The sequence below is a fragment of the Lissotriton helveticus genome, chromosome 4_1 (genome assembly GCF_964261635.1).
Source record: "Lissotriton helveticus chromosome 4_1, aLisHel1.1, whole genome shotgun sequence".
Classification (NCBI taxonomy): domain Eukaryota; kingdom Metazoa; phylum Chordata; class Amphibia; order Caudata; family Salamandridae; genus Lissotriton; species Lissotriton helveticus.
The window spans coordinates 8,958,898-8,972,821 of record NC_136063.1 but is presented as its reverse complement, the minus strand read 5'-3'; the positions used below and the strand labels follow the sequence as shown (position 1 = coordinate 8,972,821).

The 13,924-nt window shown below is 45.0% G+C and overlaps 1 protein-coding gene across 1 annotated transcript in view; it reads right to left on the bottom strand.

Annotated features, from left to right (window-relative positions):
• Positions 1–13,564, bottom strand: part of LOC144826894 (nicotinamide N-methyltransferase-like) — a 57,532-nt gene extending 43,968 nt beyond the window's left edge. The window contains exon 1 of the mRNA XM_078685356.1: positions 13,362–13,564. Within this exon, the coding sequence (XP_078541482.1) occupies positions 13,362–13,509 (148 nt within the window). The 5' untranslated portion in view covers positions 13,510–13,564. The remainder of the gene's footprint in view (positions 1–13,361) is intronic.
• Positions 13,565–13,924: the final 360 nt, after the last annotated feature.

Here is a 13,924-nt window from a genome sequence, read left to right as displayed (position 1 = left end):
ATTGCCTCTTCCGATCCTATCCTCTTCATGAAGATGATTCTTGATCTTAATTTTTTATAAGCCATTACGATATAGTAGATCACTTAGTATTGTTTTAGTTGTAATTTTAGTCGTCCTGTTTATAGCGGACAGTTGTTTCCTGGGGGTCTTAACCAGCCGTATCCTTAATATGCTATCCCCTGCTGCCCCCTACTTTTGATCCAACGTTAGAGAAGATACTCTTGCCCAATTCCAGTCAACACAGTCAGAGAGGTAAAGCTCCAAGGGCCAGTAAACCGGTGCGCCGCTCATGCAACACCAAAGCTAGCACCCAGTTCCCGCTTTCTAACTCCGTTTCTTATGAAATCATAAAGTTTTCACAGACGTCAGACATTAGTTACCAGTCATTCATTACTTGATTATTATAATATTAATACCGCTCGTTACTCCTGCTGCAAAAAAATCCTGTGAGGTTAAGGCCTGCTTCCTAATGAGGGTTTTTAGTACACAACCCGAGCCTTAGGAAACCGTATAGTGAGTTCAGGTGGCCACTTAGATGAGATTGCATAGTGAATGCGAGTGGTCACTTAGAGGAGGTTTTAGGGCGCTCCTTACGGTAATTTCACAAAATCCTTGCTCCGCTCTAGTCAAAAGTAGGAATTGCAGGTCCACAAGGTTGATCCTCGCGGCTGCAGCCACGTACCTGGAACCACTCGTGGGTCCTGCCGCGTTCTGGGGACCTTTACCTTTACATCTTCGGCCGCGCCTGGCCGCACCCGAAATACTGCTCACAGCTCACAACTCCTCGCAGCTCCTGCTGCACCCAGGGAGCCCACGCGGCTTAGTCGCACCCGGGACACCACTCGCGGCTACTGCCGCGTCCGGGGGGCTCTCGCGGCTCCGGCCGCACCCGGGACTCAGCTCGCGGCTCCAGTACCACGTCCGGGATGCTTTCGGCCTCCGTGGTATACCCTTGCAGCGTGGTGGCCTCAATCCGCGGTTTTTTTGCCTGCTTGCCTTATTATTCAGGCGGTTTACAGGCTTATCCACGCGGGTACCGGGTGCCAGGTGCTGCAGTCGGCGTCTTCCTCGTCTCGTTCCTTGCTCGACGTTCGTTTGTTCGTTTTCTCGACTGCACCCTCTCTCTGTTCTCTGCTCGCCTCTAGTTGTGGTTGCATTCTTGAAAGGTGGATGCTGTTCAAATGAGTTTGTTGATGAAGATTCTGTTCTCTGGGATCAATCTCTTCGGCCCACCTCTGGAGGATATGGTGAAGAGTCAGCTGAGGATCGCAAACTGCTGGCACCTGAGAGACCTTCCCATCCTCAGTTCTTTAGTGCCGAGAGGGCTTTTGGTCCTACTCGACAAGGAAGGGCTCATCAGCCCTTTCGTGGCAGGGGGCATAGCCAAGGGCTCCTTCCACAGACAGATCTTGGTTTTCTGACTCATCTTACCCCTCCACTACTGCTGCAAAACATGGGCTATATGGCTGTGAGCAGGGTTCAGGTGGGGGGGCACCAGTCTCTCTTTGCAGACAGGTGGTGATGTTCCATTTCAAATCAGTGCGTCCTTCTGGTGGGATCGGAGGGGTATTTCATTGGTTGTTCAGTGACACCCCAACAATTTTTGAATCAAACCTTGTCCTCTGGATGGGTTGAGAAGAAAGGCTCTCCTGAATGGGGAACTAAGTCTTATGGAAAAGGGAGTGCTGATTCCGGTACCCCCAGACCAAGATGGGGTTCAGGGTTTATTCCATCATTTTTTGATCGAGAAACATATCAGAAACCTCAGGCCAGTGTTGGATCTGAAATGGCTGAATTAGCTCATCCCCCTGGCAAGTTTAAAATGGTGTCACTTTAGCTGATTCTTCCATTGATCAATCAGGGGGATTGTCTGGCTTCCCTAGACATGCAGGATGCTGATCTCCATGTCCCAGTCTATCGGGAGTCCCAAAGGTTTCTGCGCTTCTGTGTGTTGGGCGGTCATTATCAGTTGGAGACGAGATTGAATCCCTTTCAGCCATTTACCTTCCTGGCAATAAGAATGTGGTGGTGGATTGCCTGAGCAGGATATTTCCCTCCATGGGTTCACTGTCTCTGACCCCGTAGGCATGCCTGATGTTGCAAGGGAGGTTTGGGTCCCCGAGGGTGGACTTGTTTGCCTCTCTGGACAATGCCATGGTCTGTTGTTTTTGCACAATTATGCCTTGCCTGGGGGCTAGGAAGGTGGATGCAATGTCCTTCCGGTGGCCTCAGGGTCTGTTGTATGCATTTCCCCAGGTTCCCCTGATTCGGCAGTTCTGCAGAAGATCAGGCGGGGCAGGGATTTGATGCTTTTGGTGATACCAGGTTGGCGGCATCACCCATGGTTTCTTCTATTGTTGGAGTTGGCGGTGCATCTGGGTTGGTCGTTTGCGTTTCATCCGTATTCTTTGCTGGGTCCTCGGGTTCCATTCCCAGTGCTCCAATCCATGAGTATTCAGGCTTGGCTCATGAACGGCAGTCTCTGATCCAGAGTGGTTGTTCCCAGGTGGTGGCAAGCCTCTTTGAGCAGTCCAGGCCTCCTTCTGCTTTGATGGCTTATGCTAAGGATTGAGGCAATTTTTCAGGTTGGTGTCTGTGCCAGGGATTGTCTGTGGATGTGATGGATCCGGCTCGTGTGTTGGATTTTTTTATGAAGGGTTTTAAATTCGGTTTGGCCTTTTCTACTCTCCGGGCACCGTGGGCTGCCATTCAGGCTTTCCATGGTTCCCTTTTAGTGTCAATTACACCTTTTGTTGCGAGTTTGTTGAAGTCTCTGGATTTTCAGTGCCCTAAACCGATGTTGTCTCCACCTCCGTGGGATCTTTCTTTGAAGTTGAAGGCCTTGCAAGGGGTTCTCTTTGAGCCACTGGAGTCTGTAGACTTGATGTTTTTGGCCTTGAAGGTGGTCCTATTGATGGTAATTGCTTCTGCCCGGTGTGTTGGTGAATTGCGTCTTTTTTGTGGTCTGCTTCACTTTTGCAGTTTTTGGAGTATAGGGTGGTTCTTTCATAGGACTGCGGAGGTGTTCCTTCCTATTTCTTTCTTGATGATCTTTTTTTTTACATTACGCAGCTCTTAACTGTTTTAATCGTATTTAAGTGTGCACAATGGGAATATTTCTTGTTATGTATTTGCAAAGATTTTAACTAATCAACAAAATAAAATATTATCTTAATATATCTGTTTCTTTCCTGATCCCCAGTCTGAGGAGGAGTGTCTGTTACATCTTTTGAATGTGAAGCATGCTTTGTTGAGTTACTTATCAGGTACTGCTTCTTTCTGTGAAGAGACAATCTGTTTGTCACTTTCGGTTTGGCTAGACAAGGCTTCGAAGCCTTCCCTTTTTATGCGATGTCGTTGGCTTCAGAAGGCTATTCTGTTGGCTTGTGGTGCCCAAGACGGTGTCCTCACTCATCGTCTTCAGGGGTGGTCTACTCGTCCTGTTGCGGTTTCTTGGGCTGCGTTAAAGATGGTGTCCAAGAAAGATATTTGCAGGGCAGCCGCGTGGTCTTCTCCTCATACCTTTATGACACATTATCAACTCGAGGTTGGATGTGGTGCTTCTGTTGCTTTTGACACTTCTGTTCAGGGTTCTGTTGATTCATAAGATTCAGGTTTTTTCCCTCAGGGTGTGTCATTAAACACGTTGATGCTGCCTTCTGTGTGTTGGCTGTCTTCTGTTTTCCATGCACTGATTTGGCCTTGGTATCTGCTCATGTGTTAATTACTGTGGTGAGGAAGACAGACGACGAGGTAATGCCCCGGTTACTTATCGGTAATCTTCATTACTCTGAGTCCTAGTCTTTATCACCACAGTATAGTTTCCCATCCCTCCCGGTCCTTCGATGTTTATGTGACTTTTGTTGCAGTTCTTTGAGGTGTACGGTGCCTCCTTTTATCCCATTTGTGGATGGAGGTGGCGGCCATGTTGGTGGGATGGGAGACTAGTAGGCTGACTTTTCTTTTGCTTGGAGTTTCTGTGGGACTCTAAAGCTCATGTGTTGATTGCTGTGGCAAGGAAGACGGGCGAGGAGGTAATGAAGATTACCAGTGAGAAACCAGAGCACTAACAAGGGGACCTGACACCTGTCCTTGTGGCCCCCATGAATCCATGGGTGTACACTGCAGATCATGGCACCCACTTCATTCAGGTGATGTATGCGGCGTTTGGGGAGCCTTTTGACCGCCACTTGCAGGAGATAGGAGAATATTAATTAAAACATAAACTCTTTACATGTTTTATTAAAAAAAGAGATCCCAGGATATCTCTCCGGTATCTTTAGCTCTTCAAAGGATACATTGGAATGTACATAAGTAATTACATGAAGGAATGGGTAAAAAGAGATGTAACTCAAGACAAACATCCCTTTGCAAGAAATGGACAAAATGTTACAATGGCACATGCATCACACTTTAGGAATGCAAGCTTTCCACAGCAGCCTCTGCCATGTCTGTGCAGGTCGCCTCTGACGTCATCATAGTACTATAGACGTCATAACATGGGGGGAGGGGGGAGGAGGGAGGATTCAATGTGTCAGGCCGCACAACTTCCACGTGCACTAAGGGCCCAATTAACAGAACTTACTTAAGACGAAATCCTAAACTTACTACCATTTTGGTATTCACAGAAGGCACTTACTCATTTCGGCATTCACAGAAGTTAAGACTCCTAAATGCCTTACGTGAATACCGAAAGTCTTAAAGTTAGGATTTTTCTCAGTTTAGTAGTAGTAAAGTTAGGACTTTTGACTTTAGGACTCCTGAAGAAATTAAAAAATAAACTGAACACAATTGTGAATGAAGACAGCCAGGGGCATGATTCATAAAAAAACAAATCAGAAATGTACTCCAGCAGGTTTGGCACATTCCCAATATTTTTGGAGATCACAAACATTTCCAAGAATCTCCGGGGAGGCTGCAGCAGTGGTCGGGAGGATGGCAGCCTTCACTTTGCTGTTCTTTTGAGGAATGTATGTGTAGTGCATGTTTACACAAGAAATGTTTCTTTTTAGTGCAATTGTACATGGTCTTTTTTTCTGCACATGGAAAATATATTTGCATGACTTAAAATGCCTTTGTCAACAACCACATCACCTTTACGGTACTTACTAACCATTTGCTTATATAAATGGACTTACCTCTGTCCTTAACAGGAGTTATTGTTATTGTTAACTGGGACTTATAGAGCGCCTGTTCACTGACAGATCTCTTAGCGCTATGAGCGCTAGACTAAACCGTGCCAAAGATCCTCATGCACGCGCGCCCGGTCTTGGCCTGGGTTGTGCCCCAGGCTTCAGTCAAAAGAAGGGTTTAAAGTTTTTTCCTGAATGGGAGAAGGGTAGGTTCAGTTTGGAATCACAAAAGTTTGTTATCCCTGTGCACTCGAGTAATCAATATTTTTACTGAATATTCAACAAAATCTTGTGTTGGCGCTACGTCTGTCGCACAGTGCCTGTCCGTGCCTTTGAAATACTCGAAAAATCCGTGTGACAGGAATGATCCTCTCACTAGGCGTGCGCTCTTTTAACATGAAACACTCAAGTTTCTTCACTTGAATAATTGTAAATTAATAACTCTTCACTCCTGAAATTTTATTCCATTGTGAATCAAATTTAATTAGCAAATTCATCAGTCTTAAAATTCTCAACAGAAGCAAAAAAAAATCAAGAGCATGATGAATAAACACTGGCCACTTATCAAAATGGAACCTGATCTTCAAGGATTATACAGCGATCACATCACTTATGCTTTTCAAAGACAAACAAACCTTAAAGATATATTGACCGCACAAAAAAAGAAGGGTATCATCAGCAAAGGAATGGCTAAATGTTTAAACTGCGTGCATTGCAATAATGTTATTACAGGGAATATGTTTTTGCACCCAACCAAAGGATACAAAATAGATCTTCACCACTCAAGCACATGTGACACCAATACCGTGATTTATGCTATCAAATGCCCATGTGGCAAAATTTATGTAGGACAGACAGAAAGGAAAATAAAAATTTGGATGACAGAACACAAAAGTATCATTCGATTAATGAACGCAAAATACACTGTAGCAACCCACTGGATGGAGGCGAAACATCAAATATCCCAATTGAAATTTACTATCTTGGAGGTAGTAAAACAACGCTGTGACTTGGATCCTGTTAAACAGAGATTAAAGTCAGAATTCGTCTGGATAAAAAAATTGAACTCTTTACAGCCCGTTGGGATGAACGACAGGGTGGAATTTTCCTGTTTTTTGTAAATGTAATAGCACCGGCCAACAGACTATTCTGTTCCTCAAGAATTGTATTACTTTATGTTGATCTCATAAAGGGCGAACTTTGTGTTATTAAGTAAAGTGCTCATGAAATAAGTTATGAATCTGACCGCCTAATTTAGGATAGAACATCATCATATCATTACACAACTATCATGTGATCAGTTGACATTTTTTCTTTAATATTTGGACTCAAAACACTACCGTTCTACACTTTTAGTGCGTTATGTTCCCTCTTTTTGTTCACGATTTTACACATTTTACTTTTTCTATGACTCTCATGCAAATGATGAGTGTCATTAGATCTTACTTATTTTATTATTTTTCTAATCATGTTCAAAGATCTAAATTTTCAATACCATTGTGCGTTTAATCCATACATATTGGTTTCGCTTTACTATAATCATTCCTGCAGTGTTTATATTATACATCTTACTGTGGAGCCACATATTTAACGCTAGTAAGTGGTCGGTTCTGTATACATCTTTATTTAAAACCACGGAAGCACAGGCTCCATCTTGAAGCCGAGTTGACTCTCATCACGTGACTTTGATCACGTTGAATAAACACAGATGACTGGCCGCGTAGCCGTCATTGCTACCGCGCCCGTTCCAAACACGGAAGAAGAAGTTTAGCTTTGAAGCCCCCATTTTTCCGAGCATTCAAGTAAGTGCTATTCAGCATTGAAGCATGCGTGTGATGGATAAACCGTGGTGTATGTATCACCATGTTCACTTATATTCATTTGTTAGATCGTATTTTTCTATCACATCACGTTCTATTTCGGGTTTCAGTAATTGGCAGTTGCCGACGCCGCACAGTGTATGCGGTCATTTTTCCCATTCAGTACAGGCGACTCTTCACCCCATTCATGGCGTCATGAGATTGTTGAATTTTTAAGCGTTTTATGAGTTTGCACTCGTTCAAGAGCCACCATTGTTCCTCAATATCACTTTGTTTTGCACTTTCCTGAGCACCATCACCAGCATGATTAGATTCATATGTTATTTCGCTTTGAATACTATGTTATTGATTGCAATGGTCCTGTATTATTTAATTTTACAGACCCCTGATGAAGGGTCACTCCAACTGACCCGAAATGCATTGGGTATTGGAATGTTGAAATTGAATGGAAGATGGAGATATCACATGCTTTATGATGAAAAATAAAGAATGATGAAATTGCAAATTAAATTTGATTCACAATGGAATAAAATTTCAGGAGTGACAAGTTATTAATTTACAATTATTCAAGTGAAGAAACTTGAGTGTTTCATGTTAAAAGAGCGAACGCCTAGTGAGGGGATCCTTCCCGTCACACGGATTTTTTGAGAAGGGTAGGTTCTCCACGCAGGCTTTACAGTAGCTCGTTCCACAGTTGAGGTGTCAATACAGAAAAGGCCCCGCCCCCTTCAGAGGAGTAAAATCATGAACTTTTACCAGATTGAAATGGGGCAAAGAAGTGTTTGCAAATACCCCGCAAACAGGCTGCCCACTTCCACCTTCGTCTGGGAGAACCAGTGATGTCTTTATATGATGAGAAAATGATGGATAGAGCGCTGAAATGTTTCAAGCACTCACCTCCAGTCACAGATCTAGGTTGAATCCATCCCCGTCCTTTAGCCCACTCTGCCACCCCAGTTCAGACACAGCCATATGCAAATCAGTCTGACCCTCTGTCAGACTGAAACTCTGTCGTTCCCTTGAGAAGGCTTGGAAAAAAGACCCAAACAACAGCACCAGGGACGCCTTCAAAAACGCTACCCGTTTACACCACCAACTGATCCGGACAGCCGAGAAAGCCGCATTCAAAGACAGACTTGACAACAACGCCCACAACAGCAAGGAATTATTCAACATCGTCAAAGAATTTACCAACCCCACTGCCAACTCCAACGACATCACTCCCTCTCAAACCCTTTGCGACTCCTTAGCTTCGTTCTTTCACGACAAAATCGCAGACATCCACAACAGCTTCGACAACCAAACCGGAGACCAACCCTCCCAACCGTATGCCGAACCTTCACCCCCCTTGAACATCCTTAATGACTGGAACCCAATTTCCACAGAGGACACCATCCGCCTGATGAACTCCATCCACTCAGGATCCCCCACTGCCCCATGCCCCCACCACATCTTCAACAAAGCAGACTCCATCATAGCACCACACCTCTGAGACGTCATCAACTGCTCCCTAAACACCGCCACCTTCCCGGAAAGCTGGAAACCCGCCGAACTCAGCGCCCTTCTGAAAAAAACCACAGCTGACCCCACCGAACTCAAAAACTACCGCCCCATCTCGCTCCTTCCATTCCCGGCCAAAGTCATCGAGAAAGCAGTCAACAACCAGCTCGCCGCCTTCCTCGAAACCAACAAGTCCCTCGACTCCTCACAGTCCGGCTTCCGAGCCAAACACAGCACTGAGACCGCACTCATCGCATCAACATTCGACATTCGAACTCTACTGGACAATGGAGACACAGTCGCCCTCATCCTCCTCGACCTCTCTGCAGCCTTTGACACAGTCTGTCATAACACCCTCCTACAACGCCTCAGGAACATCGGAATCCAAGGAAAAACACTAGAATGGATCACCTCGTTCCTGGCCGGAAGAACTCAGAGAGTCCGCCTCCCACCGTTCAAGTCAGAGGCCACTGAAGTCATTTGCGGCGTGCCACAAGGATCTTCACTCACCCCACCTTCTTCAACGTATATATGAGCCCCCTCGCGACCATCGCACGCCAACACAACCTCAATATCATCTCCTACGCTGATGACACTCAACTGATCCTCTCACTCACCAAAGACCCTAACACCGCCAAAACCAACCTACATGAAGGAATGAAAGAAGTAGCAGAGTGGATGAAGCACAGCCGTCTAAAACTGAATTCAGACAAAACAGAAGTCCTTATCTTAGGTACCTCCCCCTCCGCCTGGGACGACTCTTGGTGGCCAGCGGCCCTTGGAAAAGCACCCATCCCAACGGACCACGAATGGAACCTGGGCGTCATCCTGGACTCCTCACTCTCGATGATCAGACAAGTCAACGCCGTCTCATCATCTTGCTTCAACATTCTTCGCATGCTCAAAAAAACATTACGCTGGATCCCCACCGAAACCAGAAAAACGGTCACCCACGCACTGGTTACAAGCCGCCTGGACTACGGAAACACACTATACTCCGGTACTACCGCAAAACTTCAGAAAAAACTACAACACATCCAGAACGCATCTGCCAGACTCATACTAGACATCCCGCATAAAGACCACATTTCTGGTCACCTGAAAAACCTCCACTGGCTCCCTGTAAATAAGAGGATAACATTCTGCCTCCTCACCCACGCATACAAAGCACTTTACGAACTTGGACCCGAATGCCTCAACGCGCGACTCTCCTTCTACACCCCCCCCCCGCCAGCTACGCTCTTCCAACCAAGCCCTTGCTGCTGTTCCTCGCATCAACAAAACCACCATGGGAGGAAGATCCTTCTCCTACCTGGCAGCTAAAACATGGAACTCACTCCCTATTCACCTTCGCCTCACTCAAAACCACCTAGCATTCAGAAAGCAACTTAAAACCTGGATATTCGACAAGTAATTCCCCACCCTTCTTCAAGCGCCTTGAGACCCTCTGGGTATGTAGTGCGCTATATAAATTATTTGACTTGACTTGACTTGACATGACTTGACCCTGTGCCTCATGGGAACAGTCCAGCCCAAACTGCCAAGCCATGTCTTCCCTGGACCGGAACGGAATCAAGCTTCCTAGGACTGGTTTCGGGGTAACACCCCTCATGAGCCAGACTAGCTTAAATCCAGTGGCAACATGAGCAAGGGACCCACGTCTGGGCATACGCTCCCAACGTAGGGCAAACAAAGCAAACACGAGGAGAGGATGGACGGAGCGCTGAAACTTTCCAGACATTCACCCCCAGTCACAGATTTGGGTTGAACCTGTGGTATCTCGCGATAATCTCCAAGTGCGTGTTATCATGAGCACGAGGTGGGGAGTGCCGCCTGTTATGTTTTGAAGTATTCATGAGTGAATGATATGAGATCCAAGTGGCAAAGGCAAGATGGGAAAAAGAATGGGGCATGTTATCAAGAGGGGCAATACAATTATCGCCGCTTTAGCGACAGGAAACTGCTGCTAAAGTGGCGATAATGGGCTTGATAATATAGCCCTTGTGAATGCCCATCGAAGCCCAGGTTAACACCAGAATCTGGGCTTCTATGGGAATTCACAAGGACATATTATCAAGGCCATTATCGCCGCTTTAGAAATAGTTTCCTATCTCAAAAGCAGCAATACTTTTATCACCGTTCTTGATAATATGCCCCTTTTCTTTTATGCTATAGGTGTGGTAGTGATTCTCATTTTAGGTAATGCAAAAATATGCCCAGCTATGAACAAAATATGCGCAAAATTTGGTAAAAAAGGGCATTTTAGTAGAGTGTGTAGATCTGGTCCTTGAAAAGTCAACGTAATTCAAGGCTATGAAGGATGTGACCGTTCTGATAGCAGTGAACCTGAAACTAATACTGTATGGACAATAAACGGGGGAACGTGTACTTCAAAGTTTCCCTCATGTGAGATTAATGTTGGTGGTGTTAGATTAAATGTTCTGGTGGATTCTTTGCGTGGTACACCATTATTTCACAAGTGGTGTTTAAGAAATACTGACCTGAAAAAGTGCATATACCTCCTGGTGTTGCCCCTGGTGGGTATAAGTGTCATACAATTGATCTGTTGGGTTATTTTTGTGCAAAAATAGAATATTCTCAATGGCATAATATTGGGAGAGTCTATGTGGCCAAACAAGGGCAGTCTTTACTGGGTTGGCCACAACAAAAGGAAATGGGTATCACATTGGATAACACTGCTGATCCTCTGGTATATGTGGTCACTAACAATGCTACAGGGAGTGACAATCCTTCCATTTTTGATGTTAAAGAAAAATTTCCACAAGTCTTCGGTGATATTTTAGGTGATTCCCCTGGACTCAAACATCGCATTAAATTATCGGAGAATTCTGTCCCACTTTGCGATGAAGTACGAAATGTTCCTTTAACATTTAGGGGTAAGCTTAAGGAAATTCTACATGATTTATGTGTAAAGAAAATCATAGAGCCTGTTGAATCTTCTCCATGGGTTTCTCCAAAAGTTATTGCGGTCAAAGCTTCTGGCGAATTGAAGCTCTGCATTGACTTGCGCAGCCTTAATAATGCTATTTGGGTAGACGCTCATCCATTACCCAATTCAAATGAAATGGTGACTGCTCTAGCTGGTGCAAAAGTATTCTCTTCTCTTGACTTGGCCAGTGCATATCACCACGTGGTGTTGGAGGAGGAATCAAGAGATTTAACAGCCTTTTTACAGGTCCATGTATTTTAAAAAACAAAATCAAATTCTATGCGCCAACCAGGAATTTACGCTCCCAAACAACAGCAAGAGCAAGAACTACACATGTGAAAACAACAAGGATGGGCGGACGGGCCTTCTCCCACCTGGCGGCGACAAGCTGGAATGAGCTGCCCGTGAATCTTAGACTGACGGACTGCTACCTGTCCTTCAGGAAGCAATTGAAAACATTTCTCTTCTCCAAGCCTGATTAAAACAAGGATCCTTTTATCTGCCTATCATTGACATTCACTACTGCCATTATAGCGCCGTGATATCCTACTCAGGATGATTGTTAGCGCTTTACAAGCACCATTAACATTAACATTAACATTTTTAACTCCAGAGGGTTTGTTTTGCTTCTGCCGCATGAATTTTGGACGTATCAATGCCGCTGCTGTTTTTTCAAAGGTTGATGAAGCAAACCTTAGAAGGATTAAATCGTGCAATTGTGTTTCAGGAGAATATACTTGTTTTTGCCAAAGATGCCAAGGAGCATGATCACAATTTAGAGAAAGTCTTAATAGCCTTAGGGGATAAGGGGCTTACATTATGTTCTGACGAATGTAAATTTAAGAAAACTGATTTTGGGCACCTAACTAGTAGCTCTGGCATTAAACCAAAGATGAACCATGTTGAACACATCATTAAGGCTCCTTTTCTTAAGTGTAGGGAACAATTGGTCGCTTTTTAGGGAATTTATTCCCAGTTTTATTTTATTTTTTAAATTTTTTTATTTATTTGAAAAGTTTTATATAGCGCTGGGTAGACCCGGAGGCATCAGAGCGCTTTACATGAGGACGAGCATTGTTTCATAGCATAGTTACAAGTTACATTGTTATAAAAAAATACAATTTCAGAGCATAGTTACCAGTTGCTAGAGCGCAGTTACATGCGTTAAAAGCAAACACTTATGGGAAAAAGCAGGCAAGGGGAGAGAGGATAGGAGGGGGAGAGGCAGAACAAGAATGAAAGGGGGAAAGGGGTGGAGGAGGCAGAAGGCAACTTAACCAGGAGGCATGGAAAAACATTGTCCAACGTCCGGTGTACTGTGATCCTAGTGGGAAAGGTGTTGTTCCCACACCTCCGCTGTGTGTGGCTCCCTAAACTCTGTGGGCTCTCTCAGAGGGGACACTAAGATTCCAGGGCATAAATACTGGATGCTTCCTCAACAAGGGGATAGGGAATGCTTGAAAAGGGTAAACAACCTTCACAACGCAACTTTTACCATGCAGTGCCTTTACGATGCAACTTTTACAACGCAAACCATTACAACGCATTGCGCTGGGGGGCGCTCTAGGATAGGGAATAAGTTTAATGTACTATCCAACACCTTCCCTACTATCCACGGGGATTGGAGTTGGAATAGTAAATTAAACAATTCACTATCCAGCACCTAAAAGCACTATGCGTTGTAATGGTATGCGTTGTAAAAAACGCGTTGTAAAGGCATGCGATGCAAAAGCATGCGTTGTAATGTCATACATCCCTTTAAAAGTGTCTGAAAAGTTTCAGCGCCCCGTCCATCATCTGCTTGTGTTTGCTGTGTATGACTCTGGGCAGAGAGGTGGCTTGACACTCCCAACTCAGGGCTGACATTACAACAGGGTTATGAATTGTGGCATGATAACATCCGTGTGACTCAGACCCTACAGTCCATGTCTGCTGAGGTGAAGCTCATGGAGTCCATACCTGAGGGGACGAGTTTCTTCAGATAAGGCACCGCCTGCAGGCAGGAGTCTGCTATGAAGGGAGACCCCGCAGACATGTACAGCTCCATCATCTTTCGTGGATTGAACTGCTGGTTGTACAGCGCCTTGAGGTCGGTGGGAGACGCCATCTTCTCTAGTGCAGGGTTCACCTGGTATAATTCTGTGCCACCTGCACCAGGGCTATATATGTATGTATATGAATATATATGAATATATGCATCAAGCAGACTTGATTTTGCATAATTCTCATTTAAATGGAGCTGTTTACTCATCAGTGGAGCACCGACCAGTCTCTTATTTACATCCTCGCCTGCAGCTTCTCTCTGCCAATCTGCAGTTTACTTTAGTGTTTCTTCTTTCTCCAGCCCCTGGCAAGTCACCATGTCTGCAGAAAGGGGGTGCTCAGCATGAGGGTAACTCATCTTACTAAGGGGGGCTTGCCATGTTGGTTCCAACAGGTGGCAGATGGTTGATGGCTGATCATGTATCGTCCTGGACCACATGCGTTGTTTATATTAACCCATATGGCAGTAAAGCATGTGT